The sequence below is a fragment of the Gossypium arboreum genome, chromosome 3 (assembly GCF_025698485.1).
Source record: "Gossypium arboreum isolate Shixiya-1 chromosome 3, ASM2569848v2, whole genome shotgun sequence".
In the NCBI taxonomy this organism is placed as follows: Eukaryota; Viridiplantae; Streptophyta; class Magnoliopsida; order Malvales; family Malvaceae; genus Gossypium; species Gossypium arboreum.
This window is the reverse complement of record NC_069072.1, coordinates 1,571,722-1,590,677: the sequence shown is the minus strand read 5'-3', so window position 1 is coordinate 1,590,677 and position 18,956 is coordinate 1,571,722. Positions and strand designations below refer to the sequence as shown.

General features: G+C 28.6%; 1 protein-coding gene across 2 annotated transcripts; it reads right to left on the bottom strand.

The window, feature by feature from the left end:
- Window positions 1–2,269: 2,269 nt before the first annotated feature.
- LOC108476241 (BEL1-like homeodomain protein 7) lies at window positions 2,270–6,119 on the bottom strand. 2 transcript variants are annotated; one of them, XM_053025375.1, is made up of 7 exons: window positions 5,681–6,119; window positions 5,220–5,363; window positions 4,138–5,013; window positions 3,629–4,008; window positions 3,473–3,533; window positions 2,600–3,248; window positions 2,270–2,523 (listed from the first exon to the last, which is right to left on the bottom strand). In XM_053025375.1, the coding sequence occupies exons 3-7, from the start codon at window positions 4,975–4,977 to the stop codon at window positions 2,510–2,512; spliced, it is 1,944 nt and encodes a 647-aa protein (XP_052881335.1). In that variant the 5' UTR covers window positions 4,978–5,013; window positions 5,220–5,363; window positions 5,681–6,119; the 3' UTR covers window positions 2,270–2,509. The 2 variants fall into 2 exon arrangements, with proteins under 2 accessions (XP_052881335.1, XP_017633880.1); XM_017778391.2 differs by having other exon boundaries at window positions 2,270–3,248.
- Between the last annotated feature and the right edge of the window lie 12,837 nt (window positions 6,120–18,956).

Below are 18,956 nucleotides of genomic sequence, written 5' to 3'. Positions count from 1 at the left end.
TTTAAATTTTAAACTAAGGTAAAACTGTAAAAAAAAAAGACCAAATATAAATGTTGAAGATTGACTTTTTTAGAATCAAGATGAAATTGACATAATTTATAAATATTAAGGGTTAAAGTTATTATTATGCCAATTTTAAAAGTTGATACCATTAGCTAGTTTACGATAAAAAGATAAAATTGAATAGTTGGACGATCATTTTATAATTTTTCATAATTGAGTGACCAAAAAGAAATTTACTAATAACTAATTGACTATTAGTGTAGTTTACCCTTTAAAATATCAAATTATTTCAATTAATCAAATGATTATCATTTGAATCATACTTAAATTTGATAATGATTAAGAATGATCAAATCAAAATAGAAATTAAATTCATAATTTTTACATAATTACGAAAATTATTATAGAATTTGACATAAAATATTCAACTATTACTATTTGGGCTCAGAATTAAAAACTAAAATGACTCGAATTGACTAAACTAATATACATTTTATAAATAATACATGGTATAATGATAGAATTTGACCTAATTTTTATTGCTTTAATTTTGCTGAAGTAAGGCTTTGAAAAAAATTCTGACCAAGAAAATTGTTAATTTCACCAAGCATCTCTACATTATCATATTAGATTTTAATTTTATTTTAAATTTTAAAACATTTTAATTAAGTCATTAGATAATTAATATGAATATATCAATAAATGTCATTTCATTAACCTAATAATCAATTTAAGAGTTCATATCTGAAGTATATTTAAAACAAGTAGATTAATTTGTAAATTAGTGTTAAATTTGAGGAGTTAAAAACATAAGTCAATAAATTTAAGAGGTTTATTTCATTTTATTTATTTATTTATTTATTTTAATTTAGTCTTACAATTTGATTTAGGTATTTTAAATATATTCCATGTAAAGTTTTTCAAAACTGAGTCAGTTCAGTCAGGTCATCGATCCAGTCGATCTATCCAATTTAGTTAAATAAATCATTAAAAGTTTCATAAAAAAATTAAAAATATATATTAAAAATCCAATTTAATTGTCCTATTCAATTTTTACACTATTCAATGGTTCGCATTAATTCCCAATTCAGCCGGTTCAAAGCTCCTCTTCATATTAATACCCCGATTGGTCAGTCCGATCCAATTCAAATAACCTTAATGTCTAACTCTTAATGGATAACACTATACAGACTTTTCTTAATGAAATCGGACTTCCATCAATAAAAAGACATTACTTTTTTAGAATCGAGCCCTAAGTTAGATCTTCAACACATTTACATTGCCCCTAATAAAAATTTTGTCTCTCAACTTTACTAAAAATCCAAAAGATATAAAGTTAACATAGTTGAAATATCTTATCGAGTGCCTGAAAAGCTGAACCATTCAAGTCCCACCACAAACATTATGCATTGTTGAACTTCTCAAACACTCGAATAGGTGCTAAGGCTTTGTGAATCCACAAATTCTTTAAACACCTAAGCTCAGGGTAGAGTCAAAAGATGTAACCCCCACCTAAAGATAATACTAAAAATGTTGAGGGTTCGATGCAGGGTTTGATCCTCGACACACACATGCATATATACAACGGTTAAAGTACTTGAGAAGTCTTTGTACTATAGGTACTAGACCAAATGAATTTTTTTATTATCAAATGAATCAATTTAATCCTTATACTTTTAAAGAATCAAATAAGTTCAAATTGTAATAAAGTTAACATTTACTGTATATAAAAAGTCTTGAAAATTATTATTTAATTATTATTTTCTATTGCAATTTAATTTCATAACAAAATTCATTCACAAAACCATAAAATTTAAATAAATAAAAAACTATTTTTTAAACAATAAATGTTAACTCTATGTCAATTAGACCTTATTTAATTCTTTTAATAATATAGGGACTAAATTTATCCATTTAATAATAGAGGGACTAAATTGAAACTTTGTTAAAGTCATTTTCAAGAGGATGCAACCATCACAAAAAGTTAGTACCTGGCTTTATTTTACATCTTTTCAATTTGATCATCCTTTGGATTGAATCTTTTAATAAAGCCTCAACAGTCACAGTTTCAATCACAAGTGAAGGCAATCACAAATAGAGGACCTAAGAATTGTCATTCACTTTTCATAACCATATTAGAATTGTCATTCACTTTTCATAACAATATTATGCATACATATATCACACACACACACACACATGCATACATACATACATACATACATACATACAGTCTATGTTGAGTACGTTGTTGAGTTTACCTGGATTAGAACAAGCCAATTCCTACATTTATTTCAAACTGGAACTAATTATACATTATGTTTCTTTACAAATATAGTGACCTTCCAATTGAATTTTTGTTTTTCTATATGACAACCGTGTTTATATTTGTTCATGTTCATGAGGACTAATCTTTTTTAATACCTTGGCTAAACAAGATGAATGTTCGGAGGAATCGAGAATCAAGCTTGAGCTCTGCGGTTTCTTGTTTCCATAATAATGAAGATCAATGATGTAAATCTGCAGTCATCATGCACATTTCACGCTACAAAATCATGTAACAAATGTGAGGAATTGAACCTGTGCTGCCGGTTACCAGGAGTTACGTATTCGCTATCTGTTGTTTCAGGTCCTATGGAAGATGCTGCTGGATTGTATATGTCATTGTCTCGTGTCATTGCAACAAAGTTTTGATGGCCCACACCTGACATAGGTATACTACCATCCTCACAATGCTGCAATCCTAAAGTGAGTGAGACACCACTTGCATTCCCGAACCTCCCTAATTCCGACACATGGTATGAAGTGGTAGTGGCTTTCATAAACCGATCACCAACGCCATCAGAATGAGTAATTCCATCGAGGAAGAGATTGGCGTTATCCACATTAGGCCTCTGCACCTTGCTTAGCCTTAGTAACCCATGCTCGGTTTCAGCTTCTCTGTGCGAGACATTTTGCAAAACGGTACCGGTTATTGTTCCTGCAATATCTACATCAGGGACATGGTTGGATTTGGAATCCACCAACTGTCCAGTGCTACATCTCTCCGTGGCCGATGAACTCCCACTTTGTTGCTGATCTCCACCTATGTCCTCAGAGGTCCTCGTATCGCCTTTCCTTGCTTTGACTGCATTTTCAGATGAAGAATGAGAGTCCATTTCCAAATCTGCAAATTCTTCCTTGTACATCTCCTCAACCATCGGCTTCCAAAGACGTACTCTCGCGTTTATAAACCAATTCGAAACCTGAGCAGGTGCAAACATGTCATCAAGGCAACATTAACAAAACATATAGAAATGATGCTACGATTCAAGGTTATGGTCTAAAGAGAAGCAGGCACATTAGAGCCTTTTCGACAAAATATCCGGTGTTTTTTGGCCTTTACAACCTTAATAACACCCTGACTTCAAGTTTTTTTTCTTTTTTTTTTTTGGTCATATGGTAGTAAAGATGATTAGTTTATGATTACCTGACTTCGGGTCAAGCCTGTTTGTCTTGCTAGCATGATCTTCTCAGAATCTTTCGGGTAGCTGGAGGACAATAAAAGAAGCAAATAAGTACAATCGAGTTACAAAAGGGCATAGGGATCATCAATGCAGGACGGGGTATTATTTTAAAACCATACGGATGAAGAAAATGCTCGAACAGCCAAGCACGAAGTATTGAAACGGAGCTTTCCGGCAGCCCTCTTTGAGGCCTCCATGCATGTTGTGGCATCATACCAAGTTGCTGCAGAGCTTTTTGTTGCCTTAGCTGTTGCTCCACGTAACGCAGACGAGTAATCCGTACTCCTTTACCGTCTTCTAAAGTATCCTGCTCCCCAAGACTTTTACGTGTTGCCTGAATTTGACCGTTAATTGTATCTTTCAAGCATCGAAAATGACGGGATATAGTCTGTAGTGCAACTGCAGTGTAAGGCTTAGCGGCTCCACACCCTGCTATCGCATCAAACGATGACACTACGATCTGCATCTGATGATAATATTGTTTATACCTTCTATCAACCTGCAGCAACAAGTATTAAGCATCGGATTCTTACACCATTGCAGTTTAAATGCAAGACAAACACGAAAGAACCGTGTTTAACTCGGCAAGAGACAGGCAAAACCTACGAGCAAGTGATCTGATTCTTACCTCATCCAACATGGACAATAACTTGGTTAACTTGCTTTGTAGTTCTTGTCTTTCAGCATGTGAAAGCTCCTTTTGAATGTTATTCGATGATTCTTGCTGGTTCGAAGGCACATTCTTCGAGCCCTCATCGTCCTCTTTGCAACTCTTCATCGGGTTTTTCTCCCCTTCCGCTTGCTTTAAAGCCTTTGGAACATTAACAACTTCATCAAGCAATTGTTGTGCTGCCTTGAGATATTTAGAATTAGGAATAGCTCTCGACATACTCGACATTCCACACGCGTATAAGTCCCCTTTATTCGTGCCTTGGTTAGCACCAGAAAAACCATGTGGCAGATATCCTGCGTTCCTCGGTTGTTCATCTCTTGAAGAGCTATTCCTGCCTCCAGTAAGCGACGGATTATGACTCAAGAACGAGGCCAAATCCGAATCGGGATTCCGAAATGGGATAGAAGCCATTTGAATACCAAAGGGAATTTGAGTGCCAAGTCTTAAGGACAATCCTTGAGGACCCTGCAAGTTTTGACCATTGTGAAGGATGCTACTGGCATCCCTCCAAGCACCAAAATCATGTTCCACAACATGTGATCCACCGAGATTCGACATAATTCCGTGTTGTTGCGAAGTCGAATCCGATGCTTCCACACCCTGCATCCCAATACAACTGTTTTGCTGTTGAGAATTCCCAGCAAATGCATCCGAGTACGACCCGGAATTCATATACATCATCGTATTACCCTGCAAAACCGGCGACTCTGCATACGAACCAGGCAAGGATTCTCTCATATAGATCATCGGAATGGTGTCCTTTTGATTATCAGAACCAGTGTAATAAGTAGCCATAATTTCAGCTCAGATTACATAGTTAACCCCTATGAACTGCAAAAAGAGAAACAAGCAATTAAAATGACTTCCATTAAAAACAATTTCAAGCTAAATTCTCTATGCATGAACCAAACAGAACTTGAGACCGTCCCATAAAACATCGAAAACAAAGGGAAACATGATCAAATAAACAAGAAACAAAGGAAACAAGACAAACCCAAATTTTATATATGCGACACATATGGAATAAAAAAAAGTACCTTGGAACCAGCAACATTTGTGGGAGTTGTGGGGGAACATGAATTCTTCAAAGACAAAAATCAAACACTTGGTGATCCCAATTAACCCAGAACAACAATCTTCCTCAAAAACTTCACTTTTTTCATCAATTTTTTTGCAGATACCTTGAAAAACACAATAATAATAACAAATTGTTTCAAGTTTGTACCTTGTTGCTTCAAATAAAATGTAATGATAATAATAATACTAATAATAATAATTCAAGCTCAAAAGGGTATATAGAGAAAGGAAAAAAAAAAAGAGAAATGAATGAATTTACATCACTTTTTTTTTTGCTCCTTTCTTTTTTGTACTAATCATATGTATATTCTCTACGTAATAGATTCACACATAAATTAGAACCCAATACCTCCCTTTTATCTATCAATACATACATGCATACATACATATATATAGACACTTGACTTGAAATAATGAACACCTTTTTTAACTCTCTTTTTTGCTTCTTTCAAATTATTCTTCTTCTTCTTCTTTGGTTAATGAGTTTCTATCTTTAAAACTACCAGTTGGTGGACCTAAATGAGATAAAAAAAAAAAACCTTCCCTTTTCCCTTAAACCTCCATTTTTATCACTATCTATCTCTCTCTTTTAACCCCCCCTCCCTTTTTTGTTATCACTTTCACACTTTCCACCATGAAAGCAAGCTCTCTCTCTCTCTCTCTCTCTCTCTCTCTCTCTCTGGTGTTTTTTTTTTTAGCTGCTGCTGTAATGTCCACCATATATGAGATAATATAACCCCCATATTCTATATTTCTATTCTCTGGTCTTTATTTTATTTTATTTTATTTAACTACTACAATTTTTTATTATTTTTAAATGTTAAAGACACACCAGCAGCCAGCAGGTGCCCATATCAATGTACAATGTCTTTTTCTTCTAACTAATGTTTAGTTTAGAACTCCATGGTGCTCCACTTTTTCTTTATTTATGCTTCTGCCCCTTTTATTTTCCTATTATTGCATTATTATCTTCATAAGTTGTACTGATTTAATCTTTTGAAATAGTGTTTAGTCTAACTTAATGTTTTTTTCCTTAAAATAAAATATTGTTTATTAAGATGATTTTTCTTAAAATATAATGAAAGTTTATTTTGATTTTCATCTATACATATAAAAATTGGGTTAATTGTATTAGACATCCTTAAACTATGGTTGTGATCTTAAATCAATCCCTAAAGTATCAATATTATATCAATTAAGCCTTTCTTGTCAATTTAGCCATAAGTTTTGAGTGTTAAATACTATCATGAAGCATATTTAAAACACATTGTTCAAATTTTAAACAGTTTAATTGTCTATACTTATCTCATAAACACTTGAATCTAACATGTTAAAAATTAACACTCTTAAATTTTAATGATACTTTTTTTAAACATATTGAATCCAAATAGTTTATACAATAAGTATTTATATTTAATTGATAAAAATTTAGGTATTAATTCAGGGGTAAAAATTTATCTCGTTGTTTTCAATTAGTTGACCATTTATTTTTTTCTTCATTTGGGGATATTTTTAAAATCAAATTTTTATACTTTTCTTTAGTCAAGCAACTAATCTTTCGCATTTTATTGGCCTATTAAAGAGTTGAAGCTAGGCACGAATTTTAAAGCCACTCTATACTCAAATTAAGGATCAAACCCTTGACTAGTGATTAAGGTAAGTGAGTCTATTGTTATATCACCTAACCCTTAGTTAAGGTTATTTTCTCTTCAATAATATAAAGTTTTACAAAATAAACCCAATACTCTGACAATTGGTCCCCAAAATTATGAAGAAAATATCAATTATAATAATAATAAATTTAAATATAAGTTAATATACCAATTGTTATATGAGTTTGACTTTAATATTTAATTTGATACATAAGTTTTTTTTTTCCCCAATATAGTATTTAAGTTTAGCTTCAATGTTCAATTTGATACCCAGACCAAACGTCATCATACAACCTAATAAATATTCGACATGTGTGCTCTAATAAAAAATATATATGTACTTAATTGGAACAAAAAAAAAACTTCAGGTGCCAAAATTGAACATTGAAGCCAAACATAGGTACTAAATTAGGACAAAAAAAACCTTAAGTATCAAATTAAACATTAAAAATAAACTTATATGCCAAATAAGATATTAACCCTATAATATATATAACAAATGTTTTAATTTGGTGGTTAGGAAAAACATTTTATTTTGCCAAATTTATAAAAAACGATAATGTCTAGTATTTATGATCCATTCAGCTGCAATATTTTTTCCCTTTATATTGGATGACATAAGGATATAACCTAATTTATATTGCATTCATCATATAGTTAATTTAATATATATGGGCTATGTGGGTCTATTTCATAAATTAATCCAATTTATATTGCCATCAAATTTGAGTTGGTATATTTTATATCCATTCAAAAATCATAGGAGAAAAAAAAAATAATAATAGCAGCAAGAAAGTTCAGACTTAATTGAATAATTAACATATGTGAGTGAAAATTCAAAAGCTTTGAATGAGTTCTCAATAATATTGGGGTTTTATTTTTTTAATAAAAAATAATATGTTTGACAAATTATTTGTTCACGATGGATTGGGTTTGGAGACAATACTTTATATGGGTCGAGTTAAGTTTAAACATGAAATTAATATACTTTATGTTTGTCTAAACTCGGCCAGACACAACAATATCTATACATATTTGTAAATGACTAACCCTAACCTATTCAAGTCTACTTGTGTTTTTAAATATATTTATATTATTTATTTTTAATATATTTTAATATTTACATTATAGTATTATATATTACTATAAATATAGTTTTTATTTGTTATAAATTATATAATATGTATAAATAACTACAAAACAAGTCGAGTCTAGCTCGAGGCCTTAAATGTTCAAGCCCAACCTAACTTATTTTTTAAATGAGCAGTTTTTTGCACAAACCCGTTTTTGAGCCTATTATTTTTGTCGAAACCCTACAAAATTTGAACAGGCCTTTAAACTTAAGGAGTAACCTATCCCATGAACAAGTCTGGGCTAAATATATTACAAAGACAAATTTATGATTTAGGGTTGTTGAAGCTTGTGCAACGAGATATGGCTCGATGTTGGAACATGCAGATAATCCAATAAGCTCTAGAAAACAAGGTAGCTAAAGGCAACAAGAGGTTGGAAATATAGATGATCGAGATGAGAGTCGTACTTGAGTAGTGCCTATAGACCTTTCTGATATGCTTAGTAGCAAATTCGTTGACTTTACAATGTTGAGCATTTAGATCCTTCCTAATAAGGTTGTCAGATTTGTTGTGCCAACAAAGACGATACAAGGGAGTGCAAGCAGGAGCATAGTCGTTCATTTTTTCGAACACTACTTTAAATATTTGTAATTATTAAATATTGGACCTTTTAGATTTATTTTAATAAAATGAGTTTTATTTGCAAATTTTTTATTTATATTTTAAAAATAATCTAAATACCTTGACTTAGACTCATCTTTGATTTTTAAATTATAAAACACATATTACTCAGATAATCTTACTTATAGAATATAGAAATTTCAGAAACAAACTAAATTAAAAGCCATGTTTAGCTTAGAAAACAAACCAAAATGCAATTATGGTAGCTTATACACAAAGATGACGGGGTTAGGGGCATGTATGTAAAAAGTAAAAAATAATAGGACTAAAATGGAAAACTTCCTAGAAAAGGCTGGCCACAGATCCAGAGAGCCCGAGAAGTTTTGACGTGTGCGTAATGCATTGGGTACTGTGAGAGAAAGAGAAATAAGAGTACAGCTAGTAAAGGGAAAAACCTAAGGTTACTTACGTGGAAGGACTTGATTGGCTGGAGGAACCAACCACTTAAAATTAGGTCAGATTTTGTTTTAGTCCCTATACTATGCTTAAATTTTAGCTTTAGTCCTTATTTATTAAACTTGCCATCCGAAATTTCTCAGGATTTAGGCAAAAATATTAAGTTCGAAAAAATGAGTTTGGGTAAAAGTTAAACTTATTTAAAATATGACTGAATTAAGGCTTTAATATGTAAAATCCAATGCCACCCTGATCTAATCTGTTTGAGTTTATAATAAACTATTTTCTCATTTAATTTATGTAAAAATTGAATATACTATATTATAATATAAATATTAAAAATATATTAATTTTTTGTTTATTTTAGAAATTTAAGAAACCTTTTAAAAAGGAAACTTAATAAAATATATATTACTATAGTAAGGCCAGACATGAATTTGGAATATTCAACAATAAACCAACATAATGAATACCAAAAAATTAAAAATATATGAGACAGTCTAATCGAATTTGGGTTAACCGTTTATAAATATGGATAAATTTGAGCAAAACGTAAGTTTTATATTTCGAGATGGGCTGGACCCAAACTTACCCCATGAATAATTCTATTATAACATTCTATAATTTGTAAGACAAATTATAAATGTTTTTATCGTTAATTTTAATATAATTAAATAAATATTTTATTCAATTAAATAAATAAAAATATGTGATATTTTACTTATTTCAAAATATTTTGTCTATGCCAATTAATCAAATATTTGAATTATTTTAAAAATATCAACTATATATAATTTTATTTTACAATTTTCATAAAATCATTAATTAATCAAAACACTTAGCTCGTTTAAATATTTCGATTTAAAATTTTATATGATTTAGAAAAAATCATTTCAACCCATCATGTTAATATAGGTTTTTTTTTAAATTCAAGTTAATCAATATTAATCGTGGTTAAAAATATATCGAAATTTATTATAAAAGATAAGATAAAATTCTATAATTGTCAAAACAAATATAGCTTTTTTATCACTAATTTTAAAATTATAATTGAATCATCGATCAAGTATTAATTTAATTGGTATAGGTATTGTTGCTAATGTGGAAGGACATGGGTTCGAGTCTTGTTGAAGCGTATTATTTTCCTATTTATGGGTTGGAGGGGCTATGAGTAGTTCTAAACATATAATAATTTTAGTAAAAAAAGTTTTGTTTTTAAAATAAATTTTATATTTAAACAAAAAATATATATTACCAAAGACTTTTAAAGCATAAAGTAGCCATTTCAAAATTTTAAGAAATTAAAGGAGCATTTAGTAGAAGTAAAATAAACTCTAATAATAAGAATAAATGCTTTAAAATAAAGCAAACATTGCTTAAAAATCATAAAAATGGAATGAATTTGGGACAAGTGGATTCAAATAATACTTTGCTTAAAAACTATAATATCATCTAATTAAGATAAATAATGGATTTACTTGTTAAAATAAAATTAATGGTTTTTAAAAAATTATAATATATTTCAAAAAGTGATGTTTAGTGTGTTGAATTTTAAGCTTGATTGGCATTAGCATTGTTATCAATACAGGAGGAAGTAAGTTTAAGTGCACTAAACTGTATTATCCTCTTATTTATGGGTTGGGGAGGGTTATAGGTAATTTTAGGTATTATGTTAAAAATAGCAGATATACTAAAACACAGGGATGACTAAATATTATCAATTAAATTAATTTATTGTTTACCTATCTACTAAAACATGAAATATATTTTATCTAATTTGAATATTTTATATTGTTAAAAATATTTATATATTTTACAGAACTAATAGTATCCATATTGTATATTATTGTTTTATTTTTTATTTTTAATATATTTTTAGTTTATAATTATTCTTTTAACTCAATAAACTCCAATAGCCTATTTTTTATTAAAAATATTTATTCAAATAAAAACTATCAAATAATAAAATGATGTATTTTCTAGAATTTCAGTATTAATATATATTTCTAAAGGTATCAAATTATTTATCACTCGACTTAATAGGTATGGGTACATTATTTTTATTTTCATAATATTATATCTTCAAATTTCCCTTCGAATTTCCATAATAATATATATTTCTTAGAGAGCTAATACACTATTTGGTACCTATATTTGGTTTAAATGTTCAATTTGATACTTGAGTTTGAATTTAATGTTCGATTTAATACCTGAATTTTCTTTGTCCTATACAAGTACCTATGCTTGACTTCAATGTCCATTTTGCTACTATGTTTCTTTTTACTAGAGTACGCATGCCAAATATTTATCAGATCACATGATTTTGTTTGGGTACGAAATTGAACATTGAAGCTTAACTTAGGTACATTAAAATTTGTCACGATAAACATATGACCTTAAAAATTCTCTTGCTTTTTCTCTTGATTATTAGTATAAAGAAAATTTCCGTAACCACTTTAATTAAATTCGAAGTCGAGTCTTACCGGATTTTGTTTCCGGTAACATACTTTTTTTAAACTATTTTTTTTATTCACAAAATTTAAACTCAAAATTTTAATTAATAAATATCAAATTTCTGAACATTTGGCTCAAAAAACATCTAATGTTATATCTTTGCACCAAACCTTAATAAATAAATCCTAGAGGGACCCATCAATAAAATCTCCAGGGCCGGCACGTATGCAATATTTTAAACCAAAAATACATTCCAATTTTAAACCAAAAAATTATAAATATTTGTTTAATAATATCAAATTCTAAATTAAATATAAATGTAATGGTATTTTCCTTTTGTTATTACTTGACTGATTCAAAATCATATATTTAAGGGTTAATACCACCAAAGGTCCTTGAACTATCGTTCAAAATCTAGATTAATCATTAAATTTGTTGATATACAGTGTCAATAAAATTGGAGAAGAAGGAGAGCGGTGGTGTCAAGGAAGACCAGCTTACCCATTCTAGGGTCGAGAGCCGGACAAGTAGAGGGACTCAAGATGAATACTTAACATATTAGGGTTTTGTGTGAAGAGGAGCCCCCTACTATGTTGATCATTGGGTGTTTATAGGTAAGTAATAGCTTCTAACTAATTACGCCACTTATTGGGCCCTAGGTGGCTCAATGGAGGGTCTAATTGGGTCCAAATCGAGTGTAGGATATAACAAAACTTTAAAATGTTATAATTATGTCCTCAAGTTTATGTATTGGTATTGTATCAATTATTCATTCTATGAACATGGCCGTCAATTTAAGTGTTAAATGTTGGTTTGAATCAAATGCTGAGTATATTTAAATCACGCAGATCGAATTGCATACACATGTTTACTTACCGCATGAATAACTTTAGACTTGACGTGTTAAAGAAAAAAAGATAGTGTCAATAAACTTTGGAAAGGTTAGTTTTTTTTTTAACACATCATATCAAGTTGTTCATACAATGTTTTCTCGTATTTACATGTTGATCCATATATTTTAAACATGCTCTACATTATATTTAAGCTGCCACTTAATGTCAATGCTTTTGCCTAGGCTGACATGCCTAGGTTGACAAATGGCCTGGTTGATATTAGATTGAACCTTTGAAAACTCAATTAAAATGTTTTAAAGCATGGGAATTACTAAAATTAATTGTTCATTTTTAACACTATCATGATAATTAAGTGATACAAACTGTTGGGGTAGGCAATAGTGGTGGTTTACACTATAAGTTGTACGAAGAGCCACTAAAGAATTTCGAGACAGTGTTTGAGCAGAGTGATAGCTATTTGGTTGATCTCGTGTGTCCTTAGTGTTGGAAGATGATATTTATGGAGAGAGACTTTACTTTGCATGAATCCTAGTCAATGAATGGTTTGCCCCATAGGTGCAGGTGATAGAGTGGTAGGTTGTCAATTAATAAGGCTTTTACATGACATGAAGATTGATGAGGTTGAGTTTTGCCAAAGTTTATACTTAGACTTGTTGACATGAGATTGGTAAGGGTAAGGAGGGCATTCATTTTTTCAATCGTTTTTTTTTTATTAAATTGACTTAATTGATCCGACATAACTGAACTGACTTTAGGTTGGTCGGTTAAGCAATTTTATTGGACTTAATTAATTTATATTTATTTAAAATTTATAAACATATTTTAAATGATTAAAATATTAAATTAAGTTAAATTTTTTTTAGTCAGACGATTTTAAAATTCAAAAACCAACAATTGACTAAAATAATCAACAAAAATGAACTCATAACCCAAAAAACCGACTAAAATAATTGAATTAGTTAGTCAACTTTCTCGATTTTAATCGAAAATTGTTCTCTCTTAAATAAGAGTATAGCAAACATAATTTCTATATTAAATATATTGTTTTTTTAAATTTACAAAAAAAAAATATATTCCCCCCTTGGGACTAGGGTCCGTAACTTAGCTTACATAATCAACCAATGATGCAAATAACTCGTTTTTTATTCAACCATTAAAAAAAGAAGTCATAAACATGGTGAAGAGAAAGAAAAGAAGGCATGATTTGGTTTGAATGTGGGCGGGACCACCGCAGGGTTGGGTCGTGGGCGGCGGTGACAAAAGGAGTGGGTCCCCATGGATAAAATGTTTGGTTGACACTGTATCTATTTAATGGTTGGGTTATTGTTCTAAATTTGATTATCTGTTTGAAGTTATCAGGCTCGGAAGTGTGTTTAAGCAAAAGAGTTAGATTTGTTTAAAACAAGGGTCGAGCTTGAGCTCTAATATTAAAAGTCAAGCTCGATTATGTTGGGCTTTTTTCAAGTTTATAATATGTTAGTTATTTTTTTCTTTTATTTATTTGTGAATTTTTATTGTATGAAAGTTATATTCTATACTATAATGAAAATATAAAAAAGGCATAATAACAAATTTATTTATTTTTTTTTTATCAAATTGGTCATTATTTTTTTAGTTAAATTTGACCCTTGATATTTTAAAAAGAGTCGAATTTTACCATCAATCTTTCATAAATAATTGAATTGATTTTTTAAGAGAAACACTGAACATTAAAATTTTAAATATGGCAGCCTATACAATAATCCATATGTACTTTATGTTAAGTTTTTTGGATTTCTATGAACTTTTGTTTTTATTTATTTATTAATTTTAAATTATTTATCAATGTAACATATAATAAAAATAGTAACATATTAACGTAAAGTATACGTGGACTGTTACATGGGTTACTAGATCAACATCATTAAAGAATTAATGTTTTAGCCCACATCTTATTAAAGAAAAACGAATTGACTATGATTAATTGCCAAATTAGCTAAAAAAGGGGCCAATTTGATTTTAAAACATGTAAATTTTGAGGGATAAAATTATGATTATGTCATATTATAAAATACATGAAGTTGTTTTGGAAGGATTAAATGCAATTTTGACCCTCAAACTATACCATTTTTCCACTTAGATGCCTAAAGTTTTTATTGGTCAAAATTGCTAGCTAAACTACAAAATTCATCTTATTTTATCCAAAACATGATATCAATCAATAAAAACACGACACATGGCTCATTTTTGTTGGATGTCATACATATTTTACGTTAAATGAGATGGAATTGATAGTTTTATGCAACACTTCGAATTTAAAAATTTACTTTAGATGATTAAGCGAGAAAAGTGATGTTCTTTGAGGGCCAATTTTATAATTAAGCCTATTTAGAATTTAATAAAAGGAAAAAAATTATGCTAGTGAAAGAAATTTATATATAAAATTATAAAATATAATGTGTTATTTAAAAAATAATAGGAATAGATCTTGGGTTAATCATTTATAACTTAAGATAGACAAAATTTAAGGTTCATATTTCAAACCGAAATGAACTTAAACTTGATTCAAAATTCTACCCAAACTCAATTTGAATATGAAATGTTAATCATCCGAATCTGCCAAATTAAATTCGAAAATAATCTGAGTAAGTTACTTAAATTGATTCAAACTCTAATATTGATTATCAAACTCAAAAAAAAAAAATCGAAATGATCTAAGCTCGAATGTGAAACCCAAATGAAAATATTCAAAATGACTTGATAAAAAAAAAAATGACAAATTAAAAAAATATCCCAAACTTAAAATAACTCAGAATTTGAGATAATCAAACATGAAATTATTTGGAAGTTTAAAATTCCAAATTAAATCAATCTAAATTTAACCATGGTTGGTATCCCTAACTGGTGTGAAGATGCAAAGGCAAAGGGTTAAAGGCGCCCATGCAACTTGCGCAACCCGATAACGTCCCCACCCACAAATGCTTGTCCACAGAAACCACATCGCTTTATATCCTAGCATTAATTACCAATTAGTGCCAAAAAAAAAAAAAGAGGAATATTTTCCAATATTAGAAAACAATCCCCAAATTGAATTCCACAAATTTTCCTTTTTCCCCCTCATGCAATGCATTTATTTTTGGGGTAAATTAAACCTAATGTCTCTAACTATTAGTAAATTTATATTTTAGTCACTCAAACTTAAAAAAGTTATAAAATGATTACTGAACTATTCGAAAATTTTCATTTAAGTCACTGAACTATTAGAAAGTTTTTATTTGAGTCAATAGGCTATTAAGTTTTTTTCCTTTTTTTAAGTTTAGTTAGCAAGCTTCAAGCGACGATCAATATGGTGGATCAATGCCTATTGATGAGTAGAAAGTTATTTGAATTTTGGTTTATAGATTTGCGACATTCAGAGTTATTTTATGAAAAAACTGAATTGTTGAAGAGAAGGGGAGGGAGAACTTTTGATTAGTGTAGGTGGTTCAAATAAAGTAAACCATATATTTGCAATTAGGGTGAGCAAAACTCGATTCAATTCGAAAAAAAAAAGAATTTCGAGTTAATTGAATTGAGTTATTCGAGTTTTGAGTTTGAATAGAGTTGAATTTTACAATTTGAATAACTTAAATAATTCGAATAATAGATTGGTGTAAATACCCCTTTGGTCCCTGTCAATTTTGAAAACGAGTAAATTGATCTCTTTCTGAAAAAAAAAATAAAAAAAATAAAAAAATAATTTTCAAAACTTTAAAATAATTTTTAAATTTTTTCTAAAGAATATATAAAGAAAGTTAAAAATTTTAAAATACTCTAAAATAATAATTTTGGGGACCTAAATAAGATAATTAATAATATATACGGTTTCAAATTTATGTGCTCCAACATGGAATTAATTATACTGTAACAATATTTTAATTTAACTTGAACAATTTCACTCGATTCAATTCGACTTGAATTTTATTTTACTCGACTTGATTTGAAAAAATTCAAATCGAGATAGGATGATAAAATAAGACTCGTCAACTCGATTAACTAGAATTTTTTTTTTACTTGATTCGATCTAACGCTCACCCCTAACTGTAGTTTTAGTAGTCCAGTGATTTAAATGAAAAATTTCGAGTAGTTTAGTGACTATTTTGTAATTTTTTGAACTTGAGTGACCAAATTGTAAACTTATTAACAATTTAGTGACCTTGAGTGTAACTTATCCTTCTATTTTTCCATGAAAAATTTGCAACCAGTGGAATAGAGACGAAGTCATAAAATTACTTTTGGAGGTACGAGATGAATCATAAATATTGGGAAGGGCCAAAGTACAATTTTTTCATTTAACTTGAAATTTCTTAAAGTTTAAAGGATCTAATTAGAATGTTTGCCATTTTTTGATAGGTCAAGCTCACCATCTACCCCATTATCTTTGCTCTCGAGTGGGAGGATAGTTTTTTTATCGGTTAAAATATACTTGAAGTTTCTATATTTTTCGTATGTTTGGAATGTAATACTCCTACTTTTTTTTTCCAAGGAATTTAATTACTTTATTTTTTCATATTTAAAAATGCAAGTCCAATTTTTAATAGTTCTAAATATTTTATAAATCTTTGTTACATGACCATAAAATGAGTAATAATTTCATTCAAAAATGTTAAACCAATGAATTTAGCCAAAAAATTTAACATTATTAATAATTAAACCTAAGAACTTAAAAAAAAAAAAATTAACTATACAAAATGTATAAAGACTTAGAACATATTTTAACCTTTTTCTTTGCTATGTGTTTGCAATTGGTACAACCCTTACATTAATTTCCTAAAGTAGTAGTACAGTTGTTTTTTATGATATAAGGAGGTTGGAAACTTCAATGTAGGTCAGTATCAGATATCACTGGAATCATTACAATTAATCGTTACAAGTATTGAATTGAATAATTAACTAAAGTCGAATTAATTAATCATAATCAACGTTGTAAATATCGAGTTCGTAGTCAAATTAATCGATTACTTGTTCAACAGTTAAAAATAAAATAAAATAAAAACTAAAAATAATTAAAAGTTAAAAGGGCTAAAATATAGAAAATAATAGAAACATAAATATTCCTTTTATAATCTATAACAACAAATTTAAATATTTTGGATTTTTAAATCAGTTTTGTACCATTTCAATCCGTTTATGGTTTTGTGGTACAACCATATCTACAATTCAATTTTGGATTAATGCATCGAATGTCCCCGAATTATGATTAAATTTTAAATCAATCTTTAAACTTGAAAACATTTTGATTGAGTCCGAAGATGTTTGATAAATTAGAGTTAATTTTATCATATATCCCCAAGTTATGACCCTTATTTTAAATTGGTTTCAAAACTTCGAAGTATTTTAATTACATCTTTAAATTATCGGTGTTATATCAATAACGTCAAATGCATTACTAAAATTATTATTTTAACCATTAAATGAGATTCCATATCTCATGTGGCATAATTTTGAATGAAAAGTTTAAAGAAAATGGAAATTATAATAATATTAGTTTTGAGATTTTCGTTTTTTAAATTTTCATTTTAAATTATGTTATATAAGATTTAAAGTGTTATTTAACGGTTAAATAACAATTTTAATAATAAAAAACCAAATCGATATAATATCAATAGTTTAAAAATATTATTAAAATGCCTTAAAATTATAGACTAAATTAAAATAAGATTATAATTTAGGGATGATTAGTGCAATTAACTCATAAATTAGCCACATCTTTGATTATGAGGGGCATGGTAGTATAGTGATTGGACCTTTTATTCCATATATGGTTAGGTGAGAATAAAGTTTTGAAAGAAGTTTGTGAAAACCAATAACCACAATAAATATTTGTTTTAATGTTTTACGTAATAAATGAAAACATTAATCACCACAAAAGAAAAAAGTCTGCAAAATTCTGAGACTGAGACAAGCAACTTGACCATGCATATATGCTTTTCGTATTGTCAATCAATGATTGGATAAAACAACATTTATTGCTTTAATTTGGTAACTTATTTTCATTTTGGTCCTTTTTCTATGGGTAAACTGCATTGTTAGTCATCTAACTTTTGTCAAATTTCTTTTTTAGTCATTAAATTATGAAAAGTTATAAAAGAGTGACTTAATTATTCAACTTTATCTTTACTGGTCACCAACAGTCGAATAGCTAATAGAAGAGAAGTGGTAGTTTTTAAAATTAATAAAAAAATCCATATATTTATGTCAATTTAGCTTCGATTCTAAAAATATTAGCCCCTAGTATTTACACATTTTGCAATTTGATTTTTTTGTAAATTTTCTATTCTTTGTAACATTTTCACTTAAAGAGCTAAAAATAAAACAAATTAATTAGCTAAATTTGATAGAAAAATATACAAAAAATAGAAAAACCCCAAATCCCAAGATAGTAACTTTCATCTTTTCGAATATTTTAAAATTAATTATCGATGTCATAAATAAAAATAAACTATAAAAAGACCGATTACACAATTTGTAAATGTTGAGGGCTAACTTTTTTAGGAACATGACTATATTGACACAATCTATAAATATTAAGGGTTAAAGATATTATTATATCAATTTTTTTAGGTGTT

Bases quoted from the DNA above. Each gene is read 5' to 3' on its own strand.
- LOC108476241 (XM_017778391.2), bottom strand. From the start codon at position 4,977: ATGGCTACTTATTACACTGGTTCTGATAATCAAAAGGACACCATTCCG. The intron at 3,534-3,628 runs GTATGGTTTTAA...ATTGTCCTCCAG, and splicing joins TTCGAGCATTTTCTTCATCC to CTACCCGAAAGATTCTGAGA. The intron at 3,249-3,472 runs GTAATCATAAAC...GCACCTGCTCAG, and splicing joins CAGGCTTGACCCGAAGTCAG to GTTTCGAATTGGTTTATAAA.